Raw genomic sequence first — 26,760 nt, 5'->3', positions numbered from 1 at the left:
TTTTTGCAAGTTCTGTCCTGTAAAGAGCCTTATCTTAGGATCTTTCCTGAGTGTGTTATTCTTAGAACAATGCCAGGGTTCTTGCCAAAAGTACCATCCAGCTCCAACTTGAATCAAGAGATAGTTTTGCCGGTCCTACCAGTAGAATCAACCTCTGATACCCCTATTGATTCACAATGCTTAGACGTAAGGAGGTCCCTACTTGCCTATCTAGAAATAACAGCCCCCTTCAGACAATCCGTAGGGCTGTTTCTCCAATTCCAGGGACCAAATAAGGGGAAAAAAGCCAGCAAAGCCTCACTAGCTAGATGGCTCAAGGAAATCATCAGGGATTGCTAAGCCCTGGAAGGCCTAGAGTCCCCTTTAGATATTCGGGCCCACTCAACCAGGTCCACATCCACATCATGGGCAAAAAGATGCCATATCCCCTTAGACCAAGTCTGCAGAGCAGCCACTTGGTCTTCTTCCTCGACCTTCATTAAACACTATAGGCTCGACCTGTTTTCTTCTGAAGGTTCTGCCTTTGGCAAAAAAAATACTAGTTGGAGCATCCAAAGCTTAAAACCCCCCCTCAATTCTCATTGCTTGTTAAGTCCCTTAAGTGTCCTGCCGTAGGACGATCAGGAAGTGGAAAATTGACCTGAAATTTTAAATTTCCTGGAGTCCGTAGGCAGCACAAGTTTCCCACCATATATATATATACTGTTGCATACGTTACGCTTTCTCAAGGGATTTGGGCTCTATGTAAGGTTTCCTGGGACCTCCTAATTGCTTAATTGATTACTGCTGAGTAATATGTCTCTTCTATCCGGTCAGATTAAGTATCTTAACCCTTAAGTGTGCTGCCTACGGACTCCAGGAAATTAAAATTTCAGGTCAATTTTCCACATTTCTATTACCAACCCCCCAAAAAAGGGATAAGGTGCGCCCAAAGTGATTTTACTCAGTTTATTGCAAACCAATAGTTTCTCATTGTCCATATTGTGCAATTAGAACCTACTGGACACAAGAGTTAAGTAAATCTTTACAACATACAGGATACCCGCTATTATTACTAACCGTGTCACAGCATAGACAGTACCCAGCATATAGTTTTTTATTGAGTATACCAGTATAGTTAGATCTAGAATGCTGCCATGATCAATTTTTTAAGACTATACTTAGCTGGATATATTGTAACTAACAATACATGGTGCCATCTATATATTGAACTATGAAAATATTGGATATTTCATCCCTCAGGACGAATTGTATTTTGATTACTTTATGAATTGGATATTATGGTTAAGTTTCCCAAAATGATATAAATAATTAGTACTAGTTATAAATACACACTACTGAATAGAACAGGATTTCCAAATATAGGTGGCATACCTCCAATGCAGAATACGATCCTGAGTTACAACTAGAAAGGATTCCGTATTGACCAAATAGCACAACAGGAGAGGAATAAAGGTTGTGATTATATTTGGCCATTTATCTTCTATTATATACAGCTGTCAGCCATAACATTAAAACCACCTGCAATTTGCGCTACAGTAGCTCTTCTGTGGGATCGGACTAGACAGACTAGACTTCACTCCTGACTCGCACCAATGAGCCTTGGGAATCCATGGCCTTGTTGCTGGTTCACCGGTTGTCCTTCCTTGGACCACTTTTGGGGAGTACTAACCGCTGCATACCGGGAAAGCCCTACAAGACCTGCCATTTTGCAACTGCTCTGACCCAATTGTCAAGCCATCACAATTTGGTCTTTGTCAAAGTTGTTGCTGCTTGCCCATTTTTCCTGCTTCCAACACATCAACTTCAAGAACTGACTGTTCCCTTACTACCCAATATATCTCACCCCATGACCAGTGCCATTGTCACAAGATTATCAATGTAATTTGCTTCACCAGTCAGTGATTTTAATGTTATGGCTGAACAGTGTATATGTATGCATTATTTGAGTGCTGGATATACCCATCTACCCTATATACCTAGGGTAGTGTTCCAGTAGAGATTAAATACAAAGGCAACATTTCCTAGAAAAAAAAATCCCTATATATGCTTAATACATTGTTAAGATCTATATTTATACTAATTTAAAAAGGCAACCTTTTTTTTCCCTATGTCTATTTCACTTTTGGACTTTTGGAGAGGCATTCTAATATATAACTCAAGGTCCATTCTAAATGCTTTCTTTGTAATCAGTATTTTCCAAAAAGTTAGTGGAAATAAAGTTTACGGATATATCGTACAAATATACATACATACATACATACATACATACAATACCACACAGAACCCCTTTCAGATACTCCGCTCAGGATGCCCCAATCGTACTTCCTTATGCATGATATGAACCTGCCCATGGCTACCACTCTCCACAAGAAACACAATAGTAGGAAAAGAAGGGCGTAAACTGGCCCAAGGGTCACACTGCATTTCTCTCATACAAGAGACTGTAAAGCGGGAGGGGATGAAAGACCCTTCGGTCATCAGATGCAAGGGTTTTAGTAGTTTGAACTCTCACCATTAAAGTGGCAAGTGGTGGTGTTAGTCATCTACTGGCCGGGGACAGCAGCATCTGACACTTTATTGTTATCGACACGTTTTCACCAGTGTTATACCTGGACTGTACAACAAAATAAGTTGAGCGCACACACATCTCACGCTCCCCTCTCCTCAGTTAACATACTGCATGATGTGGGGCCCTATGTGCATTTCATTCTGTAGTAGCTTGGACAACCACCAACAAAGCAATATGGATCTGTAATGAATTAATAAACTAACAAACTCAAAGTGTGTACATAAAAGGGAAAGTTTTATAGATTATTAAATTGTTTAAAGGGGTATTTCACCAGAAACATGTTAGATCAGTGGGGGACCAATCACTGGAACCCCCATCGATCGATAGAAGGGGGGACCCAAGCTTACCATCGGCATATGTAAAACATCTTTTCCATGTCAAATGTGTACATAGCCTTTCATGTAAGCTCTTATAGACAAACCAGTTTTTCAGCTTAATGATGTAGTGGAAAGCTTCCTTAGTTACGGGCTGGTTAACAATGTAGTGGTATGTCCATTCATGTACAGAAGTACATTCCAAGTGCAGGAAAGTTGGCAGTATAATCATCACATAAACAGGTTATCCCATCATTAAATTAATTAATTTACTCTGTTAGATCATCCAAAACATAACAAATTTTCAATTGTATTTTATTTTAAAAAAATTGCTCCTGTACTTATACCTCCTGTATAGAAGTATGTAACAGCAATATCTAGACACAGGAGCATTTTTTTTATTTTATAAATGATTCCAATGTAAGAATTGATACACTACCGTTCAAAAGTTTAGGGTCACTTAGAAATTTCCTTATTTTTTAAAGAAAAGCACAGTTTTTTTCAATGAAGATAACATTAATCAGAAATACACTCTATACATTGTTAATGTGCTAAATGACTATTCTAGCTGCAAACGTCTGGTTTTTAATGCAATATCTACATAGGTGTATAGGGGCCCATTTCCAGCAACCATCACTCCAGTGTTCTAATGGTACAATGTGTTTGCTAACTGTGTTAGAAGGCTAATGGATGATTAGAAAACACTTGAAAACCCTTGTGCAATTATGTTAGCACCACTGTAAACAGTTTTGCTGTTTAGAGGAGCTATAAAACTGACCTTCCTTTGAGCTAGTTGAGAATCTGGAGCATTACATTTGTGGGTTCGATTAAACTCTCAAAATGGCTAGAAAAAGAGAGCTTTCATGTGAAACTCGACAGTCTATTCTTGTTCTGAGAAATGAAGGCTATTCCATGCGAGAAATTGCCAAGAAACTGAAGATTTCCTACAACGGTGTGTACTACTCCCTTCAGAGGACAGCACACACAGGATCTAACCAGAGTAGAAAGAGAAGTGGGAGGCCCTGCTGCACAACTGAGCAACAAGACAAGTACATTAGAGTCTCTAGTTTGAGAAATAGACGCCTCACAGGTCCTCAACTGGCAGCTTCATTAAATAGTACCCGCAAAACGCCAGTGTCAATGTCTACAGTGAAGAGGCGACTCCGGGATTCTGGCCTTCAGGGCAGAGTGGCAAAGAAAAAGCCATATCTGAGACTGGCTAATAAAAGGAAAAGATTAATATGGGCAAAAGCACACAGACATTGGACAGAGGAAGATTGGAAAAAAGTGTTATGGACAGACGAATCGAAGTTTGAGGTGTTTGGATCACACAGAAGAACATTTGTGAGACGCAGAACAACTGAAAAGATGCTGGAAGAGTGCCTGACGCCATCTTTCAAGCATGGTGGGGGTAATGTGATGGTCTGGGGTTGCTTTGGTGCTGGTAAAGTGGGATATTTGTACAAGGTAAAAGGGATTTTGAATAAGGAAGGCTATCACTCCATTTTGCAACGCCATGCCATACCCTGTGGACAGTGCTTGATTGGAGCCAATTTCATCCTACAACAGGACAATGACCCAAAGCACACCTCCAAACTATGCAACAACTATTAAGGGAAGAAGCAGGCAGCTGGTATTCTATCTGTAATGGAGTGGTCAGCGCAGTCACCAGATCTCAACCCCATAGAGCTGTTGTGGGAGCAGCTTGACCGTATGGTACGCAAGAAGTGCCCATCAAGCCAATCCAACTTGTGGGAGGGCCTTCTGGAAGCATGGGGTGAAATTTCTCCCGATTACCTCAGCAAATTAACAGCTAGAATGCCAAAGGTCTGCAATGCTGTAATTGCTGCAAATGGAGCATTCTTTGACAAAAGCAAAGTTTGAAGGAGAAAATTATTATTTCAAATAAAAATCATTATTTCTAACTTTGTCAATGTCTTGACTATATTCTCTAGTCATTTTGCAACTCATTTGATAAATATAAGTGTGAGTTTTCATGGAACACACAAAATTGTCTGGGTGACCCCAAACTTTTGAACGGTAGTGTATATTATGCAGTTTAAAAGAGAAAATGTATATTTATTCATGAGACAACTCCTTTAAAAAAGCATTGTGTCCACCCCCTTCCTCATTTGCAAATGAAATGTAGTCATTTGTATTGACTTACCTGGTTCTGTATTTCCTGGGATGCCGCTCTGTTCCAGGCCGCCATGTTTTCAAGTAATCCGTATTCTGACAACCCAAATTCTACAGCGTCTACTATAGAAACCGGAAGTCAGTCTCTCAATGCAAGTCTACGAAACTTACATTGAGGCTCTCATAGACTTGCATTAAGAGCCTGATTTCCGGTTTCTAGTACAGATGTTGTAAGAAACAGGTAGTCAGAATGAATATCACGTGACCCTACGGAGGTCTGGAATGGAGTGGTTTCTTGTGAAACACAGCACCAGGTAAGTCAATGCACATTACATTTGCTAACAGGGACGAAAAGAAAAAGCCAGAGTTTTACTTTAAGATGGTATTAGAAGCTCCAGATTCAAGACCACAAACTCTGAAATTATCTTTTGGAAATACTAGTGGACTTAAAATGTTAATTTATGATAGAATACTAAAAGCAAAATGTTTTAGGCTTCATTCACACGGCAGGGTTTCCCGGCCGGGTGCCGGCCGTTCATAAATCGGCCGGCACCCGGCTGTATTAGGCCTCATTCACACGGCAGGGTTTCCCGGCCGGGTGCCGGCCGTTCATAAATCGGCCGGCACCCGGCTGCATTAGGAATAATAGCCCCCTAATGGGGCTATTCACACGACCGATTTTTTGACGGCCGGGAAAACCGGCCGTCAAAAAATAGGACATGCTCTATTTTCGCCCGGGTACCCGGCCGCCCGGCTCCCATAGATGTCTATGGGGCCGGGTAATACCCGGCCATCACCGGGATGTGTCCCGAGTGACGGCCGGGTTTTCCGGCTCTTGCTCTCTATCTCCTCCTCCTTCTCACAGCGCAGAGTGCATGTGAGGAGGAGGAGTTGATGCCATTCTGACGAATGGCATCGCTGCACACTGTGTGGCAGGGCCGGGGTGTACAGCAGGTGGAAGGGAGCGCTGCGCTGGCTCCCTTCTCCTGCTTGTTTTAAAAACGCCCTGGCCCGGCGACACCTTTGATGGCGCCGCTAGCAGCTGCAGCTGCTGCTACTACTGTAGCGACGCCACTATAGCAGAGCGGGGAGGTATCCCCCCGCTCTGCTATGTGCTAGCCGCACTTTAGCTCCTTGAAGAAGCGGAATCCCCGTGTGTTCGGGGATTCCGCTCCTGGACAGAGCGCTTGATGTCTCTGTCCATATCTGGGCAGTGACATCAGGGGAAACTCCTGAAGCGGAATCCCCGAACACATGGGGATTCCCCTTCAGGAGTTGCCGCTGATGTCACTGTCCGGATCTGCCCGGCCCGGCACGGATGCATAACTTTATGCAAACCGGCCGGGCAGAATGGCCGATTTTACCGGCCGGCACTCGGGCTCGGACGCGACCCGGTCGTGTGAATCCCGCCTTAGGAATAATAGACCCCTAATGGGGCTATTCACACGACCGATTTTTTGACGGCCGGGAAAACCGCCCGTCAAAAAATAGGACATGCTCTATTTTCGCCCGGGTACCCGGCCGCCCGACTCCCATAGATGTCTATGGGGCCGGGTAATACCCGGCCATCACCGGGATGTGTCCCGAGTGACGGCCGGGTTTTCCGGCTCTTGCGCTCTATCTCCTCCTCCTCACAGCGCAGAGTGCATGTGAGGAGGAGGAGTTGATGCCATTCTGACGAATGGCATCGCTGCACACTGTGTGGCAGGGCCGGGGTGTACAGCAGGTGGAAGGGAGCGCTGCGCTGGCTCCCTTCTCCTGCTTGTTTTAAAAACGCCCTGGCCCGGCGACACCTTTGATGGCGCCGCTAGCAGCTGCAGCTGCTGCTGCTGCGGCTGCTACTACTGTAGCGACGCCACTATAGCAGAGCGGGGAGGTATCCCCCCGCTCTGCTATGTGCTAGCCGCACTTTAGCTCCTTGAAGAAGCGGAATCCCCGTGTGTTCGGGGATTCCGCTCCTGGACAGAGCGCTTGATGTCTCTGTCCATATCTGGGCAGTGACATCAGGGGAAACTCCTGAAGCGGAATCCCCGAACACATGGGGATTCCCCTTCAGGAGTTGCCGCTGATGTCACTGTCCGGATCTGCCCGGCCCGGCACGGATGCATAACTTTATGCAAACCGGCCGGGCAGAATGGCCGATTTTACAGGCCGGCACTCGGGCTCGGACGCGACCCGGTCGTGTGAATCCCGCCTTAAAGTGTACCTCCAATTATAAACAACGTTCCATAAATCAATAATACAAGCGAAGATAAGAAACTTTGTGACATATCTTATTACTGAAAAATGCCTCTTTCTCCACTTATACTTCTTCCCCCTCCACTTCCTTTAGGCTGTGGTCCCACATAGTACAGATTTTCTGTCCACATTAGAGTAGCAGTAAAGTGTATAAAATCTCATCCACACGTTGCACAAAAATTCCTGCTGTGGAATGGTTGGGCATTTGTTACAGATTTTCCCAATTAAGTTCAATGGGGAAGTAAAAATCAACAACAACTGCTAAATGTTGTATTTTCTTACTGGCTGTATTTCTGCTGCAAAAACCACAACTAGAAAAAAAACAAAAAACTATTTTCGCTTTAAAAATAAATAAATAAAAAGATACACCATACTCTCCTCCCGTAGCAACGCTTCCCTGTTCCACCAACTAGTCTCTGTGCAGCTTGGCTCCATGGATGACGTTTGTCCCACGCGGCCACTGCAGTCAATCAATCAGAGGCTGCAGGGTCACATGGAAATGTCCTCCCAAGAGGCTAGCTGCTCAGAAACCAGCTGGGGGAACAGGGACAAGCCACTACAGGAGCACCAGGGAAGGGCAGCATTTTTTTTTATCCCCTCTTCTATTGTCCACAGCGGCAAATTTGCACCAAATCAAACACTATTTAGTGCAGATTTCTGTTGGAATTCCCTGTGAAATCTGGGTCGGATTTGCTGTGGAGTTTTCCGCAGTATATCCGAGCTGTTTGAACTTACCCTAAATGCGAACGAATTTACTCATAGAAACCATAGAGCATAGAAGAGATGGATTCCCTGCTTCACAGAGAGTAGGTTACAGCTGCCAATAGAAGTCTATGGAGAGGAGAGGGGGAGCGGCTGCAGAGGGAAAGAGACACACACAGGCGCTGCTACAGCTCCCAGTAAGTGTTTCTACTGCCTGGCCCCAGAGCTGGATTCACAGCTACACTGGTATTTACTGGTATTTACTGCTGTACAATGTCCTCCATGCTGCTGCTGTTGCTTCTGAGCACATGTTAGAGAGATAGGGGAAGCAGGATCTTTTCTGTATGCTGTGTATAGGAGACTGTTAACTGCTAGTCTCCTGCTTTCGCTTCTTCCTGATAAGTGGAAAAATAAGCATTTTTCTGTAATAAGATATATTACAAAGTTTCTTATCTGAGCTTGTACTATTGATTTATGGAAAGTTGTTAATATTCAAAGGTACACAAGGTGCTTAAAAATTAACGCGCATTTCAAACAAGCTTATGGTGATCAGGTAATGTCAGGAATAGAACGCATTGGATTGGACGTTGGACTTATTCAATGCTATAGAGACAGAGTACATATGGAGATATTTATTCGTGCCAAGGAAAAGTGGAGTAGGTTCCCAAAGCAACCAATCAGTTCCACCTTACATTTTCCAAAGGGCCTTTGCACCAGTATTTATAAGTTTCCCCTAATGTGTTTCTGTCTAAGTATCAAAGCCACAAAGGTGGAATTAAACACATTTTCACCAGTGTCCGTGTTTGTAAAAAGCATATTCTGCTTTCTGCATTTAGCACCATTTCCAATTATGATTACAAATATAATAACCCATTCGTAAATCAGAAAATTACCAATGCTTATGCTTCACAGTATTACCTACCATAGTCTGTGTTTTCTGGTTCCCAGCAGTTTGAAGGCCAGAAATATGGAGCCTAGAAAGGACAGAGAATTTAAATCATGGCCTTCCAAGATATACACATTTTATACAGATCTGGATAACTATCAGAGTCCTGCACAAAGTAAAGAGTGAGACAAAATATGCCACTATTAATATAGTGAAGAAAGCTGTAGCAACCAGTTCCAGGCAGCTGCTGCCAAGGCAAAAAAGGCAGGTTATAGACGCACATGCTACATATATAATTTTACCTATTTATAAATCACTAGACAAGTCACACATTAAGTACTCTGTACAGTTTTCGGCGCAGTGAACAAGACAGACAGATGGATATTAAAGTTATCAAGTTTGGATTAAAAGACGACTTTGTGGCGACCTAATTACAATGCATAAATATATCAAAGGTTAATACAGAAATCTATTTAATAGACTTTATCTTCTAGACCTATAAACATAACAAGGGAGCAAATAATATTTGTTTACTGTAACAGCAGTGCGCCTCTCATTCTGTCATGATATTATAAATGTTGATTTATTAAATCAGTTCAAAAGGGGTCTAGATGTCTTAAATATATATCATTAAAAACTATCACTTGAGATAGGTTGTTGATCTAGGTATTAAATATTTTGAGTCATGAAGGTTTCCTTTTTACCTTACATGACTACTTGAAAACTACCTCGCAAAATTTGTTATTGCCTTCCTCTGGATTAACATTACACGATAATAGATTGAACTAGATACACTTTTTTTAAGCTTAATATATTACTGTGTGAATTAGGGTAGATTTACCTATGCGGTCTACTATTTAGACAGCATTAATTGAGACCAGGCAGTCAGAAGATATGCCAAATTTAAGTGATCAAAGTAGCACACGCTGCATTTTAGTCTCTTTCTTCTGACTTGACAAAACAGGGATAGATGAGAGCAAAACAAGATGAGTTGTGGCTGGACAGAAGGGAGAGACTTATGCGATCTATCGGGAGGCCCGATTGTTTCAATTTGGCAATAACGCAGGACGTCTAATAGCTAACCTGGCGAAGGGTACTTATGTCTCTTCTCACGTGTCACAACTACATGGCCAAACTGGGAAGATTCATTCCCAAATAAACAAGATTTTCAGATATTACTATGCCCTTTTGTACTTAAATAAATAGAGGGTCGGGAATACCATCCTCTCCTTCCCCCTTAGATATTGCCTCACTTTCAACTCTGACAGAGGATGTAGAAATCACCTTGAATGCCCCAGTTATTCTAGAGGAGCAGCATAGAGATATTAAAACCCTTAAAGGGAACCTGTCACCAGCATTTCACCTATTGAACTGTACTTATCCCTCACTGGCCGCTGCTATAAAAAGTTCATTGCCGTTATCCCCTCTCCTAAATTCCTCCTCCGACTGTAAATAACGGTCCGCAAACATTTTGCGCCTTTTATCGTAATAATCCGGTGTCCCTTTGTGCACACACACCAGAAGAGGACATCAATGCACAAGCGCAGGATTTTGTGTGCTGGGGGAAGGCGAGGAGCTGTCAATCAGAAGTAAGGAGGCGGGGTAAACTCAGAAAGACTTGAGGAATGAAGATGTGACTCTTTTCAAACGAAGATTTGACTCTTTTCAAATCAAGATCTGACTCTTTTATGCTCATTAGCATACGGTGTGGGAACACTAAAAAGCTGAATACTAAAGCTACACAAGCGACTAAGAAGACAATTATAGGTTATATAGAAATGATTTTTCACCCTCTACCACCTGGTATTGCTGGTTTAATAGGTGAAATGCTGGTGACAGGTTCCCTTTAAATCACATAAGATGACAGGCCCAGTCGGATACAGGGGGAGAATATTTTGAAACTACTAAGGGAACAGATATCACAGTTTTTATTGCAACTTTTTAATACCTTCAATCTTCAGGGCAGGTAGATCCTTCCCAAACCTGGAAAAGACTTAAAGGGGTTGTCAAGGCATGGGGCGGTTTTTCATACTGATCATCCGTTTATGGTCGTGGGGGTCAGACATCCAGACTCTGCACCGATCAGCTGTTCCGGCTGCCTCCAGGTACTGGAAATTATACAGTGGTCAGTGCTTTAAGCCGATGGCTCCGTATACCGTAAAGCAGCCGTGCTGGGTTACTGCAGTTATGCTCCTATTCACTTGAAACTTGAATTCACGGTCGCTGTACAGTGTACGGTGCAATCTGCTTCTGGCACCGACCACTGCATAACTTCCGGCACCCGGAAGCAGACGGTAGAGTAGATCGGTGCGGGGTCTGGGAGTCGGACCCCCACCAATCATATACTGATGACCTATCCACAGGATTGATCATCAGTATGAAAAACCTCCTCATGCCTGGACAACCCCTTTATTAAAGAAATAAGCCTAAAAGAGGCTGCCTGCATTAAACGTGGATTTAAAGCTACCTTCTAAAATAATGCCCAACAGATTAGCCGATGTTCTTCTATAGTTGATCACTCCTACTCAAGTGGGATTTGTCAAAGGCAGATCAGAAGTCACAAATATTCGGAAGGTACTGGCAGTTTTAGACGAGATAAAGACTTGTTCTGATGGCCGCTAGATAAATTAGATATGCATGGTCCCTATCGGACATATATTTAATATGGCTCTCCCATAGCATGAATATATACCCCAGGGTTTTTGTTCTAGTCATTCCCATTACAAAAGTGAACAAGAAAGGGGTGCCCTCTGTCTCCCTGATTTTCAATCTCTCGTTGGAAACTCTGGTTAGAATATTTGATCGTGCCGTGGGAATAAAGGACATCAATGTTGGCTGGGGACATGTAAACATCTCTTTTTGCATATGATTTGTTTTCTGGATAAACCCCTCAGAAATTTACCCACCGTTTTCAATCATATGAAAAGTTTTGGTATCTGGTCAGGTTTTGACCAAACGTGAACTCTTAAATGTTTCCCCACGTGCTACTCCAGGCATATCGGAAAACCTCCTGCCCCTGTTACTATAGCAAAGTCCTCTATAAAATACATTGGCGTACACATTGGCAAAAATTTGTTTAAAAAGCCACCTCAGCTTATACAGAAAATTGTTATGGAATTAAAAAGATGGGATCATCTCCCGATTTCGTTGTTGGGAAGATGCCACCTGGTGGAGATGCTTAGTCTCTCTAAACTCCTTTATCCGTTACAAACTATACCATTACATGTTGAAAATTCAAATTAAACACTGCCTTTACATAATTTATTTGGGCTAGCAAGCGGCTGAAAAATTAATGAAAAAAATTAATGTTTCCAAGGGTAAGGGAGAGGGAAAATTTCCCAGATGTCAGGAGCTACAATTTGGCTACTTTATTACAGAATAGTATTAACTGGATCCAAAATTCTGATTATTACAATTGTTCTTTAGAAACCGGATTTAGCATTTCCCTGGAATCTTTCTGCAATTCTACACGATAAACTTGAAAATGCCACAAACGATTAAACACTGTCTGTTACTAAAAGACACTGTAGCTGTTTGGAAGGCAGTGAGAGAGAGTTTTAGGTCGCCACACTTTTAGTCCAAGTATCTTTTACCCTAGGGATACCCAGCATGTGAACAGGGCATGGAAAATAAGCGGTTTAAAATATATATAGGAAATATAATTAATCCCCAGTATGTCATATTTATCTTTCCCAGAGTTACGCTCAACTCATGGCTTGCCATCACATTTTTTGCCATACGAGAAATTTATGGGTCAAGTGATCTTTCTAGTGTACATGCAGCCAATAACATGAATACGCAGGTGAGTCAAACTCATAAAAAAACTTCACGTACTTTGTTATATTTAAAGATTAGGGAAGGTCCAGTTACCTCTGGTGGTTTGACCTTATTTAAAAAATAGGTAAAACCCATATTTGCAACTTCTTGCCTCTGATTAAATTAAACAGCTTATGACCCCTTTCAGATACACATCATGGAACTTAAAAATCGAATCTAGAGTGCTCCCTGAAAAAAAATTAATAATTCAAACGCTACATGCCGCCTGTTTGCCTAATGCTCCGTGATCTCCCTTTGTTTTTTAACCATGAACTTTTACTTTTTTTTATATCCACAGGAATTTTGGTGGGAGCGTGTTTTATGTTTATGTTCAGTCGTAATTTTTTTCACTGCAGAAATTGTAAAGTGTTGCATGCTGTATGCTAAATTTGGCGCATGGCTTGCTATACATGTTAGATACTTTACTTTGTAACAGCTCTTGGTTGGCACAGTTTTTAGCACCAAAATGTTGTTGCATTTTCAACTACGTCCCTTTCAGCTAGGTATCTTGTGCAGTACAAACATCGATTCTTTTTGGCACAATAATAAACTATATAGATACTGGCCTATCAAAAATAGTAAACCTGTGCCATTGTTACACATAGATATATATATATATATATATATATATATATATATATATATATATATATCTCAAATCAAACCATAGCGACCAATTGTGTCTATTGTACTATTAAGATGACATCATCTGGTTGCGGTTGGTGACACCACCATTAAATTGTACTTGGCTACTAAACTTGACAGTGCTTTGTGGTATCACTGCATTATTGCATAATTTTAAATGGCTGTCAGGGTTTAAAAGTTGAGATGCATTGTTGTGTTGGTGAATATATTATGGGAAAGAAGTGCAGAGAAATATATTATGTAAATCAAAGAATCACATTTGATATAATATTTGCTTGAACTGGTACTTAAGGGTATAAAGCAGCCATTACTGCCTAAATACAGTATAATTTAATCCAATTGGCTTGATTGCTGATATAATACGGACAGGCAAAGTGAAAAACTGACAGGCATCCTATCTGCTCCCATGCCCGCACCATCCATTCACTAACTACATTGCACCAGCGCCATAAATCAATGCCACGTGGCACCAAGAGCTTAACTTGGTTTGAATATGATATAACCATTATACACTCCTCAGCATTGAAATTGCAACACCAAGAAGGAAAAGTTTTTGAATTGTGGAAATCACAGGATTGATAACCAAGAAACTGGAAACAAAATATTTCAAACATCTTGATTTATTCAGAATGGAGTATGAGCGCCACACTCATAAATACACGCACTTACACGCCTTGTCATGCTATCAATGAGCATATTAATGGTTTTTTGAGAAATGTTATGCCACGATGAATGCACTTGGGCACGCAAATCATCAAGATCAGCAGCTGGCAGCTCCTTTTGCAGTTGCCGGCCAATGACATCCGAGATGTGCTCGACCAGAGACGCTGTTGGCCATGGTAGCACGTTTAGGCTATGCAGACTGCTAACCGTAGCACGAGCAGCATGCGGCCTGGCGTTGTCCAGTTGAAAAACGGCTTCTAGGACACTTTGGAGAAATGGTTGTAGCACTGTTTCCTCGACTAATTCAATGTAACACCGTGCTCTTAAGTGTACCTTAAATGAAGACTAGAGTGTTCCGGCTATCGTACATTATGCCACCCCACAATCTCGGGAGTAGGACCAGTATGACGTTCCCTTGTGAAGGCCTGTTCATGGCATTGCCCAAGTGGTCCCAGACCAATCTCTGGCTATCATTGCATCCAGGACAAAAGCAGATAGACCTCCATTTCAACCTCCATTGCCGTCTTGCTGTGCACCATGGTAGCCTTTGAGAGCGGTGGCGTGTGGTCAATGGAACACCTGTAGCTGGTTGTCTGGCTCGTAGCCCAATGTTGTGCAAACGCCTTCTGATTGTTTGTGTCAACATTGGTTGCCGCCCTAGGCTTTGGATGTGATGTTAAATTTCACTTACAGTACAGAATGGATCACTACATTGCATTCTTCCAATCAGACGATCCGTTCGTACAGAGGTTCGCCTCCATGCATCTCTTGCGGTCATTCCCGTTTGTTGTTGTTCTCCCAACCTCCAGGGCACACATTGAACAGTGCTGACATCTCGGCTTAGGCACGTAGCGATCTGCCGGAGTGATAAACCAGGGTCTTTCATTTCTAGAGTTCTGTCCCTCTCAGTTTGCGACAAGTGGCGATAACTGACGTGTCGACGAACAGGCGGCATCACACAATCATCTCACACCACTTGATCAGATTTTTGAGGTTTCATGTGGCTAAAAAAAACTTTGCTTTCAATCTAGCTTTTATGCACCTCACACATGCCACTAGCTTCTTGAAAATTTGATAATTTGCAGATCTTAGCGACACCTGCTACTTGCCCTTCTTAGGCTGGGTTCACATGACCTATTTTCAGACGGAAACTAGGCGTATTATGCCTCGTTTTACGTCTGAAAATACGGCTACAATACGTCAGCAAACATCTGCCCATTCATTTGAATGGGTTTGCCGACGTACTGTGCCGACGACCTGTCATTTACGCGTCGTCGTTTGACAGCTGTCAAACGACGACGCGTAAATTGACTGCCTCGGCAAAGAACTGCAGGGAACTTCTTTGCAACATAATTTGAGCCGTTCTTCATTGAAGTCAATGAAGAGCAGCTCAAGATTACGGGCGTCAAAGACGCCTCGCATAATGCGAGGAGGAGCTTTTACGTCTGAAACGACGCAGCGGTTTTCTCCTGAAAACAGTCTGTCTTTTGAGACGTAAAAGACAGTTCTCGTGTGCACATACCCTTAGTGTTGCAATTTCAATGTTGAGGAGTGTATAAATGGATGGATCCAGTGTCACATTGACTTATAATGGGCCCTTTTGCTTTCTATTTTGTTTACTCGATAGAAGAGTATCTACATTATTGCATGCTACATTATTCTGGCTGTCACCGAAAACCTGATAGAAATAACTCACAGAAGAGCGATTAAAGCCTTTGTTACATACAGCAATTGAAACGTAAAATATGGTATCAAAGGGAAGGTGTTATACTAGAATATACATTTTCTCCATATTTTTACATAACTTGCTGTGACTTTATAACCAAAACCTCAGATCTTACCACTATACTGTTCCATAATATTGTTATGTAATGAACCTGTAAGAAATATTTAATAATATTTTCACTGCAGAAGTTTGCACTGAATCAGACAGTGACAATAACACCACTGTGGACTAATTTTGAATATACAGTCATTGCAGCACAGGTATTTTATTATCAAGTATGTTGTGAGAGAATGAATAATTGCACACGAATCCTACACTGTATACTATCTAACTTTGTGCATTGTCATATTTTAGTGAAAGGCATCTACAGTTTTTCCAGTAACCTTAAAATATGCATAAATAAATAAATATGCACACAAAAAACGTAGTCCTAGGGGGTAGAGAATGCCTGAGATGGCATGGTGTGACAGACGCTACAGCTATTGAGAAAGATGCTGCCCTTGTTTGACCCCTGCTTATTTGCAGGCTAATTAGATGAAGCTTGACAGTGCAATGCTTGAATATTAATGCTCCTTTATGAAATGTTCAGAAAACTATGTTATGAGTCCATGGTAATAAATCATGTATGCTTTCGTTTTAAAGGAAGTCTGTCGCCACTCCCACCAAACTGCTAACACCCCTAGATACGGGTAGAGAAGACTAGTTTAATCCTACCTATGTCGCCAATAATTCTGCAAGCCACACTAGGGATATTAACTTTTAATCCTCCCGTATCATACGGTAATTAATGTAAAATGTCTGGCTTCTCCGCTGTAACCCCTACCCTTTGCTTCAGTGACCTCTCTACTGGTCCTCAGTGCTATAAGCCATGCAATTAAAGAGCTTTCACTCAAGAGCACAGCGGAGGTGTTTGGAATGGGGGTTACAGCCAGACACTTCACCTTCATTAGCATATGGCACGTGAGCATTAAAAGTTTCCCTAGTGTGACTTGCAGCACGATCGCCAACATAGGTATGATTTAGCTTGTTCTACCCCTATCTAGTGGCGTTCGCGATAGGGGGGGGGGGAGTAGTGGTGACAGGCTCCATTTAAAAGCTTACAAAGCAAATTGGTTCTGAGATGTAAATAAAATTACTAAATAAGCACCCATATAACATTCGCAAATACAAAGCTTAACTTTACTTTTAGAAATTATTCTCCCATTAAGGGGTAGGTATGCATTTAACGCGTTCTATTGACGTCTATGCAAGCTCTTAATGACCGGTTAATAAAAATAATAAAAAAAACTGGCTCCACGAGTGGTCCAACTGGCTCCTAAAGTGTACAAGTATTTGTCCACTACTGGTATTTGCCATTTAATAAATTATACATAGAATTTCTAATATTACTGACAATGAGATGCAGGTAATAAATAATTGATAAAAATACACTTATTTGATCAACATGCATGGTGCTTTTTGCCTAATTTTGCTACATTTGAGCAGACAACTATTGTGGAACATGTTCTCCAGGTCGCACACTTTACATACAAATAAAGTTGAATGCTCTATTGACCACCAGAAGTAGACTCTTTTGACCCCGATTAGTAGACACAAACTGTGTACATTTCCCGATTCAACAGATACCATAGGTTATTCAGGATTAGGAAACAGGGTGTTTTTTTTTCCAGAAACCGCACCACTCTTGTCCATGAGCTGAGCCTGGTATTGCAGCTCAGCTCCATTACACAACTCAGACATTTATGGCATATTAACAGAATATGTCAAGTGTCTGATAAATGCCGGTCCCAGCCCTGGACCCGCACCTATTCTATCACCCGATTCATGTCCGACATGGCGAGGCTGCCACTGGCTACTGCATCCAGGCTGAGAATGAATGGCGAGGAGGCAGTGTACACCATTCACTGATCATGCGTTGTATTTGGTAGTTCATTACTATAAACACTATTCAGCTGTCACTTACCTGAAAGCGGTAAAAGGTTCCATCATCCTTCAGTGTCAGGACATGATCTGATATGGGGAAGATGTAACCTTGGGCTGCTATAAGGCTTCCTAAATGTATTGCTTCCACTGAAAAAAAAAAACAAAAAAAAACAGCGTGGTTGGTTATGACGGTTTGTCTTTGCTGTAACATTATTTTCAAAGCAGACACATTAATTTATATTCATACACACTGCATCCGGAATATAGGTTTATTGCATCAGTTTATCAATGGTGGTATCACAACATTAGTGGCTGAGTTCCACAGAGCCCTGCAGTGGGTTTACGGTACGGATTGCTCAGAGTGCAATTTTTTCCCCACTAACCTCCCTACTAACCTCCCCACTAACCTCCCTTTAAAAGAAATCCAAAGAGATGCAGATGATTGAACGGACTGGTGGCACTCTGCAATGCACGCCAAGAGAAGGTGATTCTCCGGAGAATAAACCTAAATTAAACCTTTGGAAAATCCTTGGTATTATTTATTCTAACTATATATGCTGCTAAAGTCCAAGTATTTCCAAAGAGTGACACATCATTGTACAAATGTTAAAACATTATTCAACAGTAAATGTAATTTTCTGAAAACTTTTAAAGAGAATCTGTCAGAAGTATTAAGCCCTCAAAATTGCTGCCAGCACTATAAACAGGATGGTAAACATAACTTAACTATAAAGGTGGTGTCGGCCATGCAAGTTGCATGAAAGAGAAATCAACGTTGCCCCCGGTGCCATGTTTGCAAGTGCTCCAGAGGCCACCCCTTGATGTTTAGACTCTCCTCACTGAACGCTGCCAACCCCTCCTGTAACCAGTAGACTGCTAGTCGTCACCCAGAGCAGGGAGGATTGGCAGCATTCAGTGAGAGCAGTGGCTTCACTACCGCAGTAGCAGCCGTAGTGGCTTAAGGGGGCCCGTGCCGCTAGCCAACACCCCCATATGTCTGGTGGCACCGCTAGCAGTCGTTATGGCTGCTACAGCTGTAACGACGCTACTACGTGGCCCGCACCCCTGAGCCTCTAAGATTTATAGGCCGGGCGAAATGTGCCCCCTCATGCCCGGGGGCGTTGCTAGCACCGGAGGGGGCCCCGGTGCTAGCGACAGCCACTCCCTCTTGCAGCAATTGTACCTGCGTCTCTAGCACGCAGGTACAAATACATGCATTAGCGCTGAATGGCCGGGCATGTTCTGTGCCCGACCATTCAGCGCCTTACAATGACGCTGATTGGTGGGGTAAAATGACTTGCCCCGCCAATAAGCACCTTTCAACGACGCTAGCGGCGCGATGACATCATCGCACTGCTTCCATGCTTGAAGTGCGCTGATTGACGAGACAAGTCATTCTGCCCTGCCAATCAGCGCCTTTGAACGATGCGTCGTTCTGCTCCAGCAGACCTGCTCAGAAGAGAGCAGGTCTGCATTGCCACCGGACGGCATGGGAACAGGATCATGTGAGCATCTAAAGTTTTGGGTTTTTTTTCTAATAAAACTGAGTGGCATTATCTACAGGGGGGGTGTCTATATGTGGGGATGTCCGGCACTATCTACAGGGGGTCTATATGTAGGGATGTGGGGCACTATATACAAGGGGGTCTATATGTGGGGATGTGGGCCACTATATACAGGGGGAGCTATATGTGGGACACTATATACAGGGGTGGGCTATATTTAGAGCACTATCTATAAGGGAGCTATTTGTAGGGCACTATCTATAGGGGTGGGCTATATGTGGGACACTATATAGAGGGGTGGATTACCTGTGGGGCACTAGCTACCGGGGGCTATATGTAGGGCACTGTCTACAGGGGTGGGCTATATGTTGGACACTATATACAGGGGTAGCTATATGTGAGGTACTATCTACAGAGGTGGGCTATATGTGGAGCACTATCGATAGGGGAAGCTATTTGTAGGGCACTATCTACAGGTGTGGGCTATATGTGGGAAACTATATACAGGGGTGGGTTACCTGTGGGGCACTATCTACAGGGGGGCTATATGTAGGGCACTGTCTACAGGGGTGGGCTATATGTGAGGCACAATCTACAGAGGTGGGCTATATATGGAGCACTATCTATAGGGGAAGCTATGCGTAGGGCAGCATGGTGGCTCAGTGGTTAGAACTATTGCCTTGCAGCTCTGGAGTCCATATGTGGGCACTATCTACAGAGGGCTGTATGTGGGGCACTATCTACAGGGGCTTCTATGTAGGACACTATCTACAGAGGCTCTATGGGGGTCACTATCTACAGGGGGCTATGGGGGCACTATATACAGACGACAGTGTACGGTACTATTATATTCAGGGACACAGTGTATGGCGCTATTATAGTTAGTGGTGCAGTGTTTGGCGCTTTATTAGATTTACAGGTGTTGAGAATTTTAACTTCGTTTATAGGTGCAGAAATGTTTTAAAAGTGAGAAGCTTAAGACATTGAGTGGAAAACTGCAAAGATGGGTCGTGGCCGGACGAAATCCATCATAGAGGTCTGGACCAGAGGGAGAAGAAAAGAACTAGAATCTGAGACGTCACCGGTGAGTTACTTAATGTAAATGTTTAATCTGCCTCTAATCAGCACTGTAGTCACTGTATGATCTGGAGCGAGATGATTTGAGGTTTTGTAAAACAGCATCTCCCAGCATATCCTTACTATTGTTCGGGCCATGTTGGAAGTTGTCGTTTTACACCATACAAACCTATACGGCAGGGGTTGCACTACATTGAGCTGTATTTGTTCTGGTGTTGTATATATGTACTGAGCTTTGTTCTGGTGCTGTATATATGGACTGAGCTTGGTTCTGGTGTTGTATATATGTACTGAGCTTGGTTCTGGTGTTTTATATATGTACAGAGCTTGGTTCTGGTGTTGTATATATGTACAGAGCTTGGTTCTGGTGTTGTATATATGTACTGAGCTTGATTCTGATGCTGTATTTAAGTACTGAGCTTTGTTCTGGTGCTGTATATATGTATGAGCTTGGTTCTGGTGTAGTATATATGTACTGAGCTTGGTTCTGGGGATGTATATATGTACTGAGATTGGTTCTGGGGATGTATATATGTACAGAGCTTGGTTCTGGTGTTGTATATATGTACAGAGCTTGGTTCTGGTGTTGTATATATGTACAGAGCTTGGTTCTGGTGCTGTATATATGTACTGAGCTTGGTTCTGGGGATGTATATATGTACTGAGATTGGTTCTGGGGATGTATATATATACTGAGCTTGGTTCTGGGAGATGTATATATGTACTGAGATTGGTTCTGGGGATGTATATATGTACTGAGCTTGGTTCTGATGCTGTATTTAAGTAGTGAGCTTTGTTCTGGTGCTGTATATATGTATGAGCTTTGTTCTGGTGCTGTATATATGTACTGAGCTTGGTTCTGGGGATCTATATATGTACTGAGATTGGTTCTGGGGATGTATATATGTACTGAGCTTGGTTCTGGTGCTGTATTTATGTACTGAGCTTGGTTCTGGGGATGTATATATGTACTGCGCTTCGTTTTGGTGCTGTATTTATGTACTGAGCTTGGTTCTAGTGCTGTATTTATGTACTGAGGTTGGTTCTGATATTGTATATATGTATTGAGCTTTGTTCTGGGGATGTATATATGTATGAGCTTGGTTCTAGTGCTGTGTTTATTTACTGAGCTTGGTTGTGGTACTGTATATATGTATTGAATGTAACTGCCCCCGCGCCATCCCCGCTTCTTCCACGACCTCCTCTCCGGTTCCTGTACCCTCCATTCCCTTATGCTTGTTCCGAGCTCCACTTACTTGATCCGGGCGCTCTGCTGGCTCTGGGCGGCATCAGGTAACTGCATCTCTTACCTCCCTCTGCAGCACTCATCCACGATGTGCGGCTGCAGCCACTAGAGGGCACGCGAGATGAATCTTCCCTTCTTAAAGGGCCAGCGCGTGCCAAAATCCAAGAACTTCCTATTTAAGGATCCTCCGCCCTCAGATCCTTGCTTGTTCAACCCTGTGAGCTTGCCTGTACCCAGTTTCTCGGTTACCATGTCTTCTGCCTTTGTCTGGATTTCCCGTTGTGACCTCAGCCTGAACTTTGTACTATCCTTGCCTGCCGCCTGCCTTGACCTATTGCTATCCATACCCGTAACGACGTCTGCTGCCTGTCCTGACTTCTGGCCTATACATCTGACTGCCTCTAAACTCGCTGTGTCAAGCGTTGCCCTGGGTTACAAGCACCATCTCCCAGACGGCACAGAGGATCCACAAACAAACCGGTGAGAACCGTTATACTGAGCTTTGTTCTGGTGCTGTATTTATGTACTGAGCACTGTTCTGGTGCTGTATTTATGTACTGAGCTCGGTTTTGGGGCTGTATATATGTACTGAGCTTGGTTCTGGTGCTGTACATATGTACTGATCTTGGTTCTGGTGCTGTATTTATGTACTGAGCTTTGTTCTGGTGTTGTATATATGTACTGAGCTTGGTCCTGGAACCGTATATATGTCAGAACTTGGTTCTGGAGCTGTAATTATATAGAATATATTTATAATAACAAAATTGCAGGGCAGATGGAATTGTTCTCATTTCATTATATATTTAATGGGAACCTAACTGGTAGATTTAACCCCTTGAACTGCCACCATGCGGTAATACATGACCTGACAATATTTCCACACATTCCCCTGTATGTTTTTTTCAGATGCAGCAAAATCTTTAAAATCCACTTTTAAAACGGTGCACACTATATGCTAATTACTCAATAAAGGGTGATGGGGCAATGCCGCTATCCTGAAGAGTCACATAGTCCTGCCTCCAAACCCAACTTTCTATGTTTGATTGACAACCCCCTGGCTGATACAACTTTCTCGGATGTGCCATTGCCTTGTGGCACTATACACAAGGGGGGGCTGTGTGGCACTATACACAAGGGGGAGCTGTGTGGCACTATACACAAGGGGGGGGCTGTGTGGCACTATACACAAGGGGGAGCAGTGTGGCACTACTAAGGGGCTGTGAGGCACTACTAAGGGGGGGCTGTGTGGCATTATTTACAAGGGGGAGGGCTGTGGCTCTATCTACAGGGGTCTGTGTGTGGTGCAATCTACAGGAGTCTGTGTGTGGCACTATCTACTAAGAGGGGGCTGTGCAACACTACCTACTAAGGGGGGGCTGTGTGGCACTATCTACTAAGGGGAGCTGTGTGGCACTATATACAAGTGAGGGGCGCTGTGTGGCACTATATACAGTGGTAGCTGTATAGCGCTATATACAGGGGGGCTTTATGGCAATATCTATAGGGGGTCTGTATGGCACTATCTACAAGGGGGAGGCGGGGGTGCTATCTACAAGTAGGGTGTGACACTGTCTATAGGTGGGGCAGTATGGCACATTCTACCGGGGCACTATCTATAAGGGGGGCTGCTTGTGGCACCTGGTGGGGGCCCCAGTCAAGAGTCTGCTATGGAGCACAGTCTTTCCTAGTTACATCCCTGGAGGGGAGCCTGGTACACTTGAACATCAAGGGGCTGCCTCCATGGCACTTGCGTTCGTGGTGATAGGGACATTAAGTCGTTGAATGACCGTCACTACCAGTAAAGTTACAATACACCCCACCCTGTATATAGCGCTGTCAGCGGTTTTATGGCTTAAAACTGCTGACGGACGCCCTTTAAGTAACATTCATGCATTTTTTTAAATAGGAGACATTTATTTATGTATTTTAAGTGTTTGCTCACACAGTTTTACAGTTTACGCATAAAATAAATATTTAAAACCACTTTGAACAAATTGTAATACTTTATTATACTGTGCAATGATTGACTACATTCAACTTACACTTTTAGTGTTGCTAGGTCCCCTGCATTCAAAACCAAACCATATAAAAAAGGCACAAGTAATGCATGTAAAAACATGGATCATTTTTGGCCCGGGGGCCACATTGTTAGATTGTACAACTCAGAAAGGCCGCAATACAACTTGAAGGGGTGTTTCCATCTGAGACATATCGACATTATATTGTAAACCTAAAAAGCAACCTCAAAACAGAAGAACAATGGAGTCCCCACTAACCCGTAGAGCAACCAAAAAACATAGCGGACATAGCACCCAAATATGAATATGAGAATATATAGCTGACACGTATCGTCAAAAAGTATAAATCTTTATTAATACGTAATAAACAACAATACATGATATAAAAAAACATATACAATAAAATAGGTCACATTCGAAGAGCAGCATCAGAGAGGTATATATGTAATTATACCCAAGGGTAAACAAAACAACCCATCTAAGGGTATGTGCACACACACTAATTACGTCCGTAATTGACGGACGTATTTCGGCCGCAAGTCCCGGACCGAACACAGTGCAAGGAGCCGGGCTCCTAGCATCATACTTATGTACGACGCTAGGAGTCCCTGCCTCTCCGTGGAACTACTGTCCCGTACTGAAAACATGATTACAGTACGGGACAGTTGTCCTGCAGCGAGGCAGGGACTCCTAGCATCGTACATAAGTATGATGCTAGAAGCCCGGCTCCTTGCACTGTGTTCGGTCCGGGACTTGCGGCCGAAATACGTCCGTCAATTACGGACGTAATTAGTGTGTGTGCACATACCCTAAGACAGTATGTACCATATCCTAACTCACCATGTAATGCAAAAACATGTGTTGCTAAAGAACAACAACAAGGGCCCAATGCCCAAATGTAAGGCTATAGGTACGCAAAAATAAATGCTGAATACATGTAAAGTACAAACCTAAATATAATAGTATCAATATAGGTAAGAGGTAAGAGTATACCACCAAAAAATAATAAAGAACCATACCTAAAGACATGGTGGAGGGAAATGGACACGTCAATTAGATGTGGCACAAAAAAGAAACGCCTCGATGCGCGTTTCGCCTGAGACCGGCTTCGTCCTGACGAAGCCGGTCTCAGGCGAAACGCGCATTGAGGCGTTTATTTTATATATTTTTTTTTATATCATGTATTGTTGTTTATTATGTATTAAGATTCAATGGAAAGACACCACATTCTCACGCAGCCACATTGCCACAGAGAATGGCATTGCAAGCCGTATGTGACCCCGAGCTGCAGGCTGAGCGCCCCTTGCATAGACCGTCTGGTAGATGGGCGTTATAGAAAAAGAAACTGCAAACTTTTGTAAATATATTATGCATTAATGGCACGACACTTGATTTGTGGTGAGATGGCTCATATTGTACATTTCGCTTGCAGGCAGAGTGATGACCATAGGAGAGGAATGCATTAAGGTACATTTAATGGTACTTTTAACTGAAGAAATCTATAAAATAACATAGACCCATGGGAGCAATACATAAAAAACAGACATGATTCATCAGTATAGAAGACAAGAATCCTATAGACTGACGTGTGTCTCTACAATCACAGCAGACTAATAGCAAACCCTTTCCTGGCTCTGGTTGAGGAAATGAGTTTATTCCTATCACAGGTTGTGCCGAGATTCATTTTAAAGATTGATTTTTATAAAACTGATGACTTAAATCCTTAGGATTCATGAGATATTGTGCATGCTTTCAAGATTTCTAGCTACTGACTGCTTTATTAAAACTTTTATTGCTCAAGCACACGGTCATATTAGGACTCCGAAAAAAACTCCAAGTTATACGTAGCCATAATACGGCACCCATAGACGTATATAGGTCACACAGTACCTCCATACGCCTCTGATTTCATACAGAGGTTTGTTTTTCTGTCAGATTCATAAAGAATCTGTAATGTCCGTGGCTGCGGGCTGTCAGCTCCAACCTCCCCCTGACAGCCGCAGCCACGAGTCGGCAAGCGCTGGCCCCAGCCTCCTCCTCAGGAGACGCCAGCGCTCGCGTCCACTCACCTCTGCCGGATCCCGTAGCTCTTAAAAGGGCAGCGTGCGCACCGGACCTCATGAACGAACTTTGACCCGTGAGTACCCTGGACTATAAGAGGGGTCCAGCCCCATGGTTCTATGCCTGAGCGTTGTTGTGTTCCCTATAGTTTGTCTATGTGATGGCCTCCCAGTGTGTTTCCTGGTCCAGTCCCTGTTCCAGTCCCTGCCCCTGTACCTATACTTGTTTCCAGTTCCTGTTCCTAGCAATCCATACCTTCCTGGTCTAGCACGGGGCTGTGCCAAAGTCGTGCTGCGCTACATCCACGTCTGACCGTCTTCACCTCGCCTGACGTCCGCCTGCTACCTAAGTCCCAGCCGAGCCTGCCCTGCTGCTATCTGAGCTGCCACAGGTACCTATAGAACTATAGACTCTCACATGCTCCATGTTGGCCAGCTGCCTTACCGCCAAGGCGGTACAGCCCAGTGCGTCCACCGACCCTTCGTTACAAAATCTAACAATAGAAGAATCATGCTATGTTCCTTCGGATAACCTATTATAAAGCTATTCTACTAGTGTTGCTTCTAAGAGAGAATACTCCCGTAATACAGTCCTAGTAACACAGTGGTGAAGGGGGAATTCAAATTCTAAAAAAGTACAGGATTTTGTTCAAGTTTAAGCAGGTTGTGCGGAGGACATTTATAAAAAGTGATATTTTGCGGACAAGCTTGGCAAAAATAAATTTGTTATGTGCACCTCCAAATTCATAATAATGTTGCCATGCACAGTTTTACAGCTTTCGCTTGTATAAAATCTTTCACATCATTTATACAATCACTGCATGTTTTTTTGACCACAAAAACTGAAAATTGCTAAAAATGAGGAAAGTATAGAAAAATGGCAGCCAGAAAATGTATCAAATATTGTTTTTACCTGTATCTCGGTCCAGCGCCGCATTTTCCTGGGTACGTCCGGTCATCAGACTCTGGGACAACCGGTTTCTTTTTCCCCCCCAAGTGTCTTTCCAGCATGTGGCAACAAGGTTCTGGATCGTGGCTCCCATCATCAGGTGGGCTATTTAATTGGAATCTCAGAAAACAGACTGCCTGGTGATTGAAGTACTAACCTTTCCTTATTCGATCAGTTAATTCCTATTGTATACTATGAGGGGAAACTTCAGGATACTGGCGTTTCATACTCCAGTCTTAGTTTAATAAGAGTGCAAGATGCGCCTAAATTTATTAAGAGTCGCA

The 26,760-nt window shown here is 43.0% G+C and overlaps 1 protein-coding gene across 3 annotated transcripts in view; it reads right to left on the bottom strand.

Annotated features, from left to right (window-relative positions):
• RGS6 (regulator of G protein signaling 6) overlaps positions 1 to 26,760 on the bottom strand; it is a 481,401-nt gene that overhangs the window by 82,853 nt on the left and 371,788 nt on the right. For all 3 annotated transcript variants that reach the window (XM_075844496.1, XM_075844495.1, XM_075844497.1), the window contains 2 exons: positions 17,662 to 17,768; positions 8,885 to 8,936 (listed from right to left, as the gene is read on the bottom strand). In XM_075844496.1, coding sequence (XP_075700611.1) covers positions 8,885 to 8,936; positions 17,662 to 17,768 — 159 coding nt within the window. The remainder of the gene's footprint in view (positions 1 to 8,884; positions 8,937 to 17,661; positions 17,769 to 26,760) is intronic.

This window comes from Rhinoderma darwinii, chromosome 12 (assembly GCF_050947455.1).
Source record: "Rhinoderma darwinii isolate aRhiDar2 chromosome 12, aRhiDar2.hap1, whole genome shotgun sequence".
In the NCBI taxonomy this organism is placed as follows: Eukaryota; Metazoa; Chordata; class Amphibia; order Anura; family Rhinodermatidae; genus Rhinoderma; species Rhinoderma darwinii.
Note: the sequence above shows the minus strand (reverse complement) of the source record. Positions and strands in the feature narration are given on the sequence as shown.